The 12,798-nt window shown below is 40.5% G+C and overlaps 1 protein-coding gene across 1 annotated transcript in view; it reads right to left on the bottom strand.

Moving 5' to 3' along the window:
- Positions 1-12,387, bottom strand: part of CHMP3 (charged multivesicular body protein 3) — a 74,346-nt gene extending 61,959 nt beyond the window's left edge. Inside the window, exon 1 of the mRNA XM_046661009.1 lies at positions 12,228-12,387. Coding sequence (XP_046516965.1) covers positions 12,228-12,272 — 45 coding nt within the window. The 5' untranslated portion in view covers positions 12,273-12,387. The remainder of the gene's footprint in view (positions 1-12,227) is intronic.
- Between the last annotated feature and the right edge of the window lie 411 nt (positions 12,388-12,798).

Here is a 12,798-nt window from a genome sequence, read left to right as displayed (position 1 = left end):
ATGCAAACACTATCAAAAGCAAGCTCTACTCCTATCTCAACCATATATAAAAATTAACTCTACATGAATCAAAAGCTAAATATAGAAGCTAAAACTATAAAACTCTTAGAAGAAAATATAGGGATAAATCTTCATAACCTTGGATTTGGCAATGAATAATTAGAAATGTCCTGAAAGCATGAGCAAAATATTTTTAAAAATACATATATTGAATTTCATCAAAATTAAATACTTCTGTGCAGCAAAAGATATTATCAAGAAAGTAAAGGGGCTGGCTTGGTGGCACAGTGGTTAAGTTTGCATGTTCCACTTCTCAGTGGCCTGGGGTTCGCCGGTTCGGATCCCAGGTGCGGACATGGCACCGCTTGGCAAAAGCCATGCTGTGGTAGGTGTCCCCCGTATAAAGTAGAGGAAGATGGGCATGGATGTTAGCTCAGGGCCAGTCTTCCTCAGCAAAAAGAGGAGGATTGGCAGTAGTTAGCTCAGGGCTAATCTTCCTCAAAAAAAAAAAAAAAAAAAGAAAGAAAGAAAGTAAAAAGATAACCTATACAAGGGGAGAAAATATTTGCAAATCATATATCTGATAAGGGTCTATTATCATAATATATAAAGAACTTGTACAACTCAACAACAAAAAGACAGCCCAATGAAAAAACCAAAAAAAAAGGACATACACAGACATTTCTCCAAAGGAGATATACAAATGACCACCAAGCACATGAAAAGATATTCAACTTCACTGGTCATTAAGGATATGAAATTAAAACCAGAGATACAACTTCACATCCAGCAGATTGGCTATAATAACAATGAGACATCACTTTGCACCCAGTAGATTGGCTAGAATCATAAGATATCACTTCACACCCAGCAGATTGGCTATGATCCGAAAATTGGCTATAATCAGAAAAATAAGTGTTGGCAAGAATGTAGAGAAATAGGAATGCTTGAACACTGCTGGCAGGAATGTAAAATGCTGAAACCACTGTGAAAAACAGTTTTGGAATTCTTCAAAAAGGTAAATAAAGAATTACCATATGATACAACAATTCTACTCCTAGGTATATACCCATAAGAACTGAAACTAGGTACTCAAACAAATACTTGTACATGAATGTTCATAGCAGCACTTTTCACAATAGATAAAAGGTTAAAACAACTCAAATGTCCATCAATGGGTGAATAGATAAACGAGTTATGGTATACATACATACAATAGATTATTCAGCCATAAAAAGGAAAGAAGTACCAGCTACATCATGGATGAACCTTGAAAACATATTAAATGAAAGAAGGCAGACATAAAAGGCCATATATCGTATGATCCATTTATAAGAAATATCTAGAATAGGAAAGTAGATTGGTAGTTGCCAGGTGCAGGGGTGAGAAGAGAACGGGCAGTAACTGCTTAGAAGGTACGGGGTTCTATTTTGGAGCGATGAAAATGTTTTGCAGCTAGATAAAGGCGGTGGCTGCACAACTTTATGAATGTGCCAAATGCCAGTGAATTGTTCAGGGTAAAACGGTTCATTTTACATCACATGAATGTTACCTCAAGATAATGAAAGAAGTAAAGAAAGAAACAAGGAAGGGAGGGAGGGAGGAAGGAAGAAAGGGAAGGTAGCTATATTAAGAAAAAAGAGAGCAAAACAAGGAAACTTATCAGAGCTAAAGATAAACATTACATAACGAAACATAATTCAACAAAAAGACGTAATAATCCTTAATGTGCATACACCTAATAAGAGAGCATCAAAATATATGAGGCAAAGACTGATAGAATTGAAAGGGGAAAAGGACAAATGCACTATTATAGCTGGAGACTTCAACACCTCTCTTTAGGTAATTGACAGATGGACCAGGCAAAAAAATCAGTAAAGATACAGCTGACCCGAACAGCACTAGCAATCAAGTTGATCTAAGTGACATTTATAGAATACTCTGTCCAACAACAGTAGAATACACAGACTTCTCAAGCTCACATGGAATATTCCTCAAGACAGACCACTTTCTGGACCATAACACACACCCTAACAAATTTAATAGAACAGAAATCATACCAAGTATGTTCTGAGACCACAATGGAATGAAACTAGAAAGTAGTAACAGAAAGATAGCTTGAAAATCCAAGTATCTGGAGATTAAACAACACATGTCTAAATAACACATGGGGCAAAGAAAAAGTCTCGAGAGAAATTTAAAAGTACTTTGAATTAAACAAAAGTGAAAATAAAATACAACTTATCAAAATGTGTAGGGTGCAGCAAAAGCATTGGTTAGAGGGAAATTAATTTTTACAGCATTAAATACATATATTAGAACAGAGATATAAAATCAATAATCTAAGATGCCACCTTAGAAAACAGAGACTTAAGAGGAGCAATTTAAGCCTAAAGGAAGCAAAAAAATAATAATAAAAAAAATTAGAGAAATCAATGAAACTGAAAAAGGAAAATAATAGAGAAAATCAATGAAGCCAAAATCTAGCTATTTAAAAAGATCAATAAAATTGATAAGCCTCTGGCTAGCCTAACCAAGAAAAGAGAGAGAAGACAAAATTACCAATATCAGAAATGCAAGAGGGGTCATCCCTATTGTTCCCATGGAGAGTAAAAAGATAATAAAGGAATACGATGAACAACTCCATGCCCACAAATTTGGTAATTTAGATGAAATAGACAAAGTAGTTGAAAGACTACTAAAACTCACACAATGAGAAACAGATTATCTGAATAGGCCAATATTAAAGCAATTGAATCAATAACCAACAACCTTCCAACAAAGAAAGCATCAGGCCCAGATGGTTTCACTGATGAATTCTACCAAACATTTAAGGAAGAAATGATAACTCTACAAAATCTTCCAGAAAACATAAGAGGGAATACTTACTTCATTCTATGAGGCCAGCATTCTTCTTTTTTTTTTTTTTGAGGAAGATTAAGCCCTGAGCTAACTGCTGCCAATCCCCCTCCTTTTGCTGAGGAAGACTGGCCCTGAGCTAGCATCCATGCCCATCTTCCTCTACTTTATACGTGGGATGCCTGCCACAGCATGGCTTGCCAAGCGGTGCCACGTCCGCACCCAGGATCCAAAGCGGTGAACCCCCAGGCCGCCAAAGCCGAACATGAGCCACTTAACTGCTGCGTCACCAGGTGGGCTCCAGGCTAGCATTATTCTAATACCAAAACCAGACAAAGACATTACAAAGAAGGAAAACTACAGACCAATATCTCTCATGAACATAGATGCAAAAATCCTCAACAAGGGGCCAGCCCAGTGGCGTAGTGGTTACATTTGTGCACTCTGCTTTGGTGGCCCGGGATTTGCAGGTTTGGATCCTGGGCGAGGACCTAGCACTGCTCATCAGGTCACGCCGTGACAGCATCCCACATAAAATAGAGGAAGACTGGCACAGATGTTAGCTCGGAGACAATTTTCCTCAAGCAAAAAGAGAAAGATTAAAGATTAGCAACAGATGTTGGCTCAGGGCCAATCTTCTTCACACACACCCACAAAAACATCCTCAACAAAATGTTAGCAAATTAAATGCAAAAATATATAAAAAGAATTATAAACCATGGCCAACTGGGATTTATTCCAGGTATGCAAGGCTGGTTCAACACTCAAAAATCAATCACTGTAATTCCACCACATCAATAGTCTAAATAAAAAAATCATATGAATTGACACAGAAAAAGCATTTGACAAAGTCCAATACTGACTCAATAAAAACCCTGAGCAAACCCGAATAAATGGAAACTTCCTTAATTTAATTTAAAAATCTGCCCAAAAATAGGGGCCAGCCCAGTGGTGCAGCGGTTAAGTGCGCACATTCCACTTCTTGGCGGCCCAGGGTTCGCCAGTTTGGATCCCGGGTGCGGACATGGCACCGCTTGGCAAAAGCCATGCTGTGGTGGGCATCCCACGTATAAAGTAGAGGAAGAGGGGCACAGATGTTAGCCCAGGGCCAGTCTTCCTCAGGAAAAAGAGGAGGATTGGCAGTAGTTAGCTCAGGGCTAATCTTCCTCAAAAAAACAAAAAAAAAAGCCAAAAAATAGCCAAAACTACAGCTAACACCATAATTAATAGTAAGAAATTAGAAGCTATCCCCCTAAGATTTGGAATAAGGCAAGGATATCATCTCTATTCCTATTCAACATTGTAACGAAGCCATATCCAGTACAATAAGACAAGAAAAGGAAATATACAGATTGGGAAGAAAGCAATTAAACTGTCTTTTTTGCAAGTGACATGATTTTCTACGTAAAAAAAAAAAAAAAAAAAAAATCCCAAAAAACAAATGAAAAAATCCCCTGGAACTAAGAAGCAAGTACAGCAAGGTCATAGGATAGAATGTTAATATACAAAAGTTAACTGCTTTCCAACATACCAGTAATAAACAACTGGAATCTGAAATTTAAAAGAAAAAACTTACAATAGCACCCAACAAAAAAATAAAACACCCAGATATAAATCTAATTATGTATAAGATCTACATGTGGAAAACTACAAAATGTTGACCAAAGAAATCAAAGAAGATATAAATAAATGGAGAGATAGTCCATATTCATGGATTGGAAGATGGAACATTAAGATATCAGTTCTTCCCAACTTGATCTGTAGATTCAATGCAATTCCAATCAAAATCACCAGAATCTATATTGTAGTTATCAACAAACTGATTCTAAGGTTTATATGGCAAGGAAAATGCCCTAGAATAGCCCACATAACAGTGAAGAAAAACAATGCTGGAAGATTCCCCACTACCCAATTTCAAGACTTAATATAAAGCTACAGTCTTCAAGAAAAAGTATTGGCCAAAGAATAGACACATAGATCAATGGAATAGAAGAGAGCGCCTAGAATTAGACCCAGACAAATATACTCAACTGACTATATAACAAACATATTTTTTCCCACAATTAATTGAAGTAAACTAGTTGGGTTTTTTTTGTTGTTGTTTGATGAGGAAGATTCACCCTGAGCTAACAGCTGTTGCCAATCTTCCTCTTTTTTTTTTTTGTATATGAGCCACCACAACAGCATGGCCAAATGTTAGCAATAGTCAGGAACACAGTTAAAGAATATTTTTGCTAAATTTATTCAAGTCTCAGGTTAAATGTTACTCCAGTGAGGCCTTCCTTGACCCCTCGGATAGTTAAACCCCCCTGCAGTACAATTACACAGAACCCTGTACCTCCTCTCTTTTATAAACCACATAGTTACTTATAGATTGTACGTTCCAGAAAGTCAAAGACATTTTCTTATCCACTAAGTCCTTGCACAATGTCCGGCACAGAGCGGATGCTTAATAACTAACTGTTGAATTTAACTACATGGAATATGTGGTGTGAAACAGGGCATAAAATTTCAGCCATGATTAACACGTAAATAAAAATCTACAGAAACTTTCTATACACGTTTCTAAATGACAGAGGAAAAGTTTCATAAAATGTTCCAAAAAGAAAAAAATTGTGCAGCTTAAAAAATACCAATTTAATTGGGCTGGAGTAGAGCCCAAACGGTATGTAGTACTTAAAATCTCTCCAGGTGATTCTAACATTCTGTTAGGGGACCATACAGTCCAAGACAAAGAGTTCAAGAAAATGTATGAAACAAGTCTCAAAACTGTAAAGATCACCACAACAAACAACCAGAAATTGAAAACAGATAAAAATGAAATTCAACAAACATTTATTTAGTACCAATAGGATTTTAGTAATAAATAAGAAGTGTTTATAAGTGATAAGTGAAAACGAACATAAAGAGTGCAGTACAAAGAAAAGTCAATTTGTAAATTAGACAATATGCTGTAAAAACCATAAGGAATCTACAGAGAGTTTCATACTATCAAGTATATACTTCATTCAGATTCATTTATAGGCTATCTACTAGATGCCAAGCAAACTAGGCACAAGAAACTAAAATAAGAGAGCATTTTCCATAAACAGTGTGGAGACAAATGGTAAGCCAAATGAAAAACAAAATAACTGAATCTCTTTCCCAGCCTTCGGTGAAAAGTAATTCCAGGTGGACTGAAGACAAATACAGAATGCAAGACTGTGTTCCCTTAAAAAGTTACCTTTATGATCTCAGATTAGGAAAGGATTTCTTAAACAAGACACAAAAATCAATAAGCAGAAAGGAAAAGCGATATTTATTTATATGGAAATTGAGAATTTTTATTTATCATAAGACACCATTTAAAGGAAGGAGAAAGGGCACAAATTGGGAGAAGATATTTGAAACTATATAAATGGTAACAAAAAGCATTCATAAATACTTCATACCCAGAATATATAAAGACTTGTATCCAGAATATATAAAGACTTGTATCCAGAATATATAAAGATTTCCTATGAATCAATGTCTTCTTTTCCTTTTTTATTGAATTCTGAACAATGTATATGAAAATATGCAGGATAATTTGTCTCTCAATGATATCTTCTTCCAGAGATGACTTATATTTGCTTCTGAAAAACATAATTAAGCTTAACGAATCCAACTGGGGATAGAGATGATTTGAAACTGGACTTCAGTCTTTGTGAAGGCCCGTTTATTTCCAGCTCACTGTTACTGCTAAAGTGTATCCTTTCAGAATCTGAACCAAAAGCCCCGGGGATCTACCCAAGTCTCTTATCCTTGAGATTCCAATAATTGAACCCCCTAACCACAGGTCTGTCAAAATCTCTACTCAATTTCTGAGTTTCAAAACCACTGCATAGGAATGAGAGGATCTCTTTGGAGGGAAGGTAATCCCAAACCACTGGGCTCATGTAATTGAACTTCCCTCTTCTCTGGGATCTTGATTCTGCAATTCTTCACTTCCTTGGTAGCATTCAGTGATTACAAACAGTTATACTTTTTATCTAGCTCTTCCAGTTATTTTCAGCAGGAGGGGTGGTTCAAAACAACCTAGTCTCTGATCACCCTCATGATTTTTTAAAGCATGTATTTCTTAGTTCTGTCCCATTAAAAGGCCTAGAAGCAAGAATACTCCAGTAGCAATCAGTACCATGAGCACCTAAATTTTGTTTTCTAAATACCATTCCCACTAAAAGAAATCAGTGTTCCTTAGAGAAACGGCTGGTTCAGGTCTCAGGCTAGAATATACAAATCACACTGCTATAGACAGAATGTTTGTGCCCCCCTCAAGTTCCTATGTTCAAACCCAAACCCCAGTGTGATGGTATTTGGAAGTGGGACCTTTGAGAAGTGATTAGGTCATGAGGGCAGAGCCCTCACGAATGGGTTTAGTACCCTTATAAAAGAGACTTCAGGGCCGCCCCGGTGGCCTAGTGGTTATGTTCAGTGGGCTCCACTTTGGTGGCCCAGGTTTGGTTCCCAGGTGTGGACCCACACTACTTTGTTATCAGCCACGCTGTGCTAGTGGCCCACATACTAAAAAACAGAGGAATCCTGGAACGGATGTTAGCTCCGGGCAAATCTCCCTCAGAGAGGGAAAAAAAAAAAAAGAGACCTCAGAAAGCTTGATTCTCCCCTTCTGCCATGTGAGGATGCAGTGAAAAGATGGCTGTCTATGAATTAGGAATTGGGTCCCCACTAGACACCGAATCTGCCTTGATCTTGGACTTCCCAGCCTCTAGAATTGTGAGAAATAAATTTCTGTTGTGTATAAGCCAACCAATCTATAGTATTTTGTTATAGCAGCCCAAGGAGACTAAAACAGGTATATAGTGAAAAGTAAGCTCCCCTCCCACTTTTGACCCTCAGCTACCTAGCTCCTCTCCCTGAAGGTAATCTCTGAAAACCAGGATTTTATGTATCCTTCAAGATTTAAAACATACATAAAACTAGAAGTTAGCCAAAAACAACAAATATAAGTGAACTTAGATAAAAATTTGCCGATTCTGATCACTGTCAGATGGATATACATAAGACGGTCAATTAGGCGATACTTCAAATGTGTAAGCATTTCCTCTCACCATCTCTGCTTCTGCTCATCAAGTAAATATCTGACAGCCACCTTACTCTTATTAAGGAGTTCAACACTATGCTGGCCTAGTGGATGATAAAGAAAAATATGACAAATATGATCCTTGCTCTCAAGACACAATTTTGCAGAGGAGACAAAGAAGAAAAGAAAAGTATTTTCCCAGGATAACCCTCTCTCTAGAGTCTTCCTTGAACTCCTGAATTCTAACACTGAGCTCTGTGGCTCCTTGCCCTCCACCATCACCATCCCATTAAATCTGCTCTTTTCCTGAATCTTCTTAATTTCAGTTCACAGTACTGACACTCAGTGGGAATGACTGGTTTGACTGGGGGTGAGGTTAAACAGAAACCTAAGAATCATCTTCGCACTCTCATCCCACTTCCAGGAGATCAGCAAATCCTGACTATACGTCCTCAATATTTCTAAAACTCATCCTATCCTCTCTATCCCTGTTTTTACTCTTAGTTAAGACTCACATCATCTCTCACCAGGGCCACTAACTGGCCTCCAGACCTAAGAGTCTCCCCTCCAATTCTTGTTCCCAACCACTATTCTGAACATTCCCCATGCTTAGCAGGCATAACACACAGGTCTTCGCCAATCTGCCCTCTACCTACCTCTGCAATTTTTCATCTTACCACTGCCGTCACTCCTCCTACAACACACTCAGACATAATAATATTTCATCCTCCAACCACTCTGAACTTTTTCCTGGTTCCTCCAACCTATGTTCCACAATTCCATACCTTGCGTATGCAGTCGACTTTTCTTGGAATGCCTTGCCTTTATTAATCCTATACCAACCCATCCACCTGGCTAATGCTTCTTGTGACAAGACCCAGATACTCTCCCTCATCAGGTCTTCTTCCCCACTCTGAACAATTAATCACTCCCTCCACTGTAACATCACAGATCTTGTACACACTGATATCACTGCTCTTATTTACCCTAAAATCTAAGTATGTGTTTACATGTCAGTCTCACCCCAGTAAGCCTGGTATTCTTTGAAGCTGTCATCTAGCGTCTTATTTTTGTAAACCTGCTGTCCAACCCAATGCACACCAAAATCTCTCAATAAACGTCTGCTGTATGAGCTAAGCGAATGGAGCCTTCTCTTTTTCTCCAACTTCCTTTCTCATTTTCTTCCCTTATCTGATAGTATCCCCAAACCATGAATCATGACCCAGTCTAAGGCTATGTTAGTCATATGATTTAAGAACTGATGCCATGGAAAGTGGCTCCTCAAAGGTTAAATCAGTGAAGTCCCTGTGTAAGGACAGCACAATTTTCCAGCAGAACCTCAAATCCAGGAGAAAGATCTCTTTGCAGTAGAAGCTCATGTTCTCTTGATTGCTATCCCAAGACAGTCACAGGTTTCTAAATGGAGTACAAGGCTCCCTCATACTCAGCAGGCCCAATCTAGTCCTAACTAGGATACTTCAAGATGAAACAAGTTTCACCACTAAGATGTCTCCCTCAAAGTGTCTGAGGTGCCTCGGGGCAAAGACTTTACTTTGTAAGATTCCTAATATATATAATGTTTCCCTGGAGCATCCCTTGAAACACTGCTCACCTTAGGATTACTCGACTTTAAACCTTACTTAAATCTTATTCTGATGTTCATTCCTAACTCAACATTTATTTAGCACTCTGTGTTGAATAACACACCAGAGCTCTGGGAAATACCACCCATAATCTATCTAACTTGCTTGACTTGTCACCATGGCCTAAATGATAACCATGATGGTGTGGCACTGCTGCACCTGGCCCCTGCTTATCCTGTGCTGAGCCCAGGACCCACATGGCCTCATCTCCAGTCCCCAGTGGAAGGCCTACTATAAATTTATCCTAACTCAAGAGATGCCCAGTTGAAAGTATAGCATCTAGCCAATTCTCTCCTTTCTTTAACTCTTCTCTGCCAACATTATCTTGCTTTTTTTAATTTCCTTTACTTAACTTCTTTTATACAGTTGAATATTTAATTTTTCTCCTTCTCCCTCTTAAAAGAAATGCCAAACTAACTAAAACTAAAATGCCTGATGTCTATTACTTGTCTTCTAATTCATATATGGCTCTCAATACTTTATCTGGGTGTCAGGAGCTCTACAGAGAAAAAAGAATTTCTCATCCCTGCTTTATTGGCACTTTCTAGAATTACAAACTCAATGCTAAATAACTGTGGCAGGTGACAAAACACTTTCCTTGGTCATAAATCACGAGGTATAAAGAGAGCCTGGTAGAAGCTGAACCTAAAGCAAAGAGAGACACTCTTCTGACAAATTAGAACTTGATATAAACAGAACCGAAAGGGCAGCTCAGAGAACCGTGAAGGAGAACTTGAAGAAAATCTTAGGCAGCGTATCTCCAGCACCAGCTAAATAATCTAATACTAAAACTCCTGCTAAATTACCAACAACCAATTCAAGGCAGGAGGTGTGTGGAAAACATGATTGTGGAGGGCAAAATCATTTCTGACCACACTGGGGGTGATCACTCCAATCTCTGAACTCCTATCCCTACATATGTAGTACCCAATCCAAACTTGTCTTTGAAATGCTTATCTCGCTTGCTACATGGTTGTTTCAACTTTATAGCATCTCTCTGGCAGGCATATTTTAAAATCCAATCTCATGCATCAACCCTGTGATCTCCTGGTGTTAATTTACTTTCCCAGGTAGGTCACTGAACTGGAAGAGTCCACCAACATCATGTTTTTAGCAATTATATTTATCATTTAAAAATAGTCTAAGTGTTATAAAAGTAATACATATACCAGAGATCAGTTTAAATAGCGATGAGACTGTATTCCCAGAATCTTTTTTTATGACTGGCAAGGCTAAAGCCAAACACGGAAGGTAATAATCTTTCTACAACACCAAAAATACACTCCTACAGTAATAAGCATCTTAGAATACATACATGTCACATCTGTGTAACGCTCTAGTTCACAAAGAAATGCTCTAGTTTGCAAATAAATGTCACACACTCTTACCTCATTTAAGCTCCACAATTTCTATTTTACCAGGGAATAAAATTGAGTAAGTTGCCTGAAGGAGTATTTATTGAGTACCTACTGCTCTAGGACCTATGGTTAACAAATATAAACAACATTAACACACATTATGCGCCAGCAACTTCATGATGCCTAATAGTGGTTATAAAAATATGCCTGCCAGAGCTGAATAGGTAAGATCATTTACTAAATGAAGGATTTTAGAGGTTTTTCCATTACGGATAAACTTGTACTCAGTGTTGTATAATGCAATACCTCCCAAACTTTAATGAGCACACTTACCATTGCGGATCTTGTCAGAACTCAAACGCTAATTCAAAAGGTCATGGGTAGGGCCCGAGTTCTAACAAGCTCCCAGGCGATACTGATGCTGCTTTTCTTCACTTGGGGAGCAAGGTTGTACGACATATAAAGAATTAACCCTAAACAGCACTACTAGCTAAAACTTTACATCCTTTCATCGTCAGTGACTCTGAATTGATACTATTATCATTCCTACTTGACAGACAAGACCAAGGCAGAGATGAACTTTCCCTAGATCACAAAGGCCATGTGGGGAACCAGGACTCAAACTCAGCCAGACTGACTCTGCAGGGCACCCTTAACCGCTACACACTACCCCGACATGTGAGTTAAAAGGCAGACCCAGAACTCGAAGCCAGGTCCAGAGTTATCGTCGGGACCATTCTTCCGAGTCAGGTCCCTGCTTATCAACTGACGTGTCTGGGGCCCACACCATGTGGTAGGGCAGGGCAAAGAGGCAACCGGGCCTCCGTCTCAACACAGCGGGAGACGCGGGGAAGCGGCAGGTGCTCGGACCTGCCCGCGGCCGTGCGGAGTCCCGGGTGGCCGCGCTCCGGGTAGGGTCAGGGGTAGGGGCACGGCGCGGGCCGTCCGCGGGCGGGCTGAGGGGCGGAGCCTGCGCCCCGGAGCCGCGCTGGGCGGGACGTACCAACGCGCGCAGGGGAGAGGGCTTCAGGGCCGGGATTCCGCCGCTGCCTCCGCGCCCCTGCCGAGGTTGAGGGACCGTTCCTCCAGCCCTCGGCTCCCCGGTGGACTGCTGAGGGGCCGGGGCTCTTCCGCCACAGCGGTCTCCTTAGAGACTCTTCCTCCGGCCCCTCGTCAAGTGGGAGGCCCCGGAAATGGGGGCCGAGCGGTAGCTGGCCAGCTGGAGGGGAAGGAGTATCCAGTCGGTTAGCAACTCCACTACGCCCCTCGCAGATCCACCCGCTCGTGTGCCGCCGCCGTGGCCCTTACCAGCTCTTTGGGCGGCTTCTCCTGCGTTTTTCCAAACAGCCCCATGGCGAACTGAACTCGTGTTGCCCCTTCTGGCTTGCCGTTCCCTGCGCCCAGGCAGGTCACGGGCAGCCGCCTGGGCGGGGCCGGTAAGACGAAGGGAGTCCCGACGCCCAGAGGAGGGTGCGGCTGCGGGGAGGCTAGTGCGCATGCGCCGAACGCCTGCGCAGACTCGGGGCGGGCGGAGTTTTGTCCAAAATTTTACCTCAGTTGCGCACCTTCTGGGAGCGGTTGTGTAGACCGAGGCAACAGATCAGGTGTTTTCTTGTGAGGTGTAGAAGTGATTCCTTCCGAAGGTCGGAATTTATAGACCACACTTGGTGATTACAGCTGCTCCTGATACTTCACCCAACCTATATGTTGTTGGAAGTCTGGATCTCTACCCAGACAAGGTACATTTACAACCACTTTCCAAACGGCTTTGCCCTTGTGTCCCGCAGGCATCTCACGTGCAGCAAGTCAGAAATGACCTCTTTTTTCTCCCGTCAGACCTACTCCTCCCCTTTCTTGTCAGTACCATCACCGAGTCGCT

This window comes from Equus quagga, chromosome 5 (genome assembly GCF_021613505.1).
Source record: "Equus quagga isolate Etosha38 chromosome 5, UCLA_HA_Equagga_1.0, whole genome shotgun sequence".
NCBI classification, from domain to species: Eukaryota; Metazoa; Chordata; class Mammalia; order Perissodactyla; family Equidae; genus Equus; species Equus quagga.
Note: the sequence above shows the minus strand (reverse complement) of the source record. Positions and strands in the feature narration are given on the sequence as shown.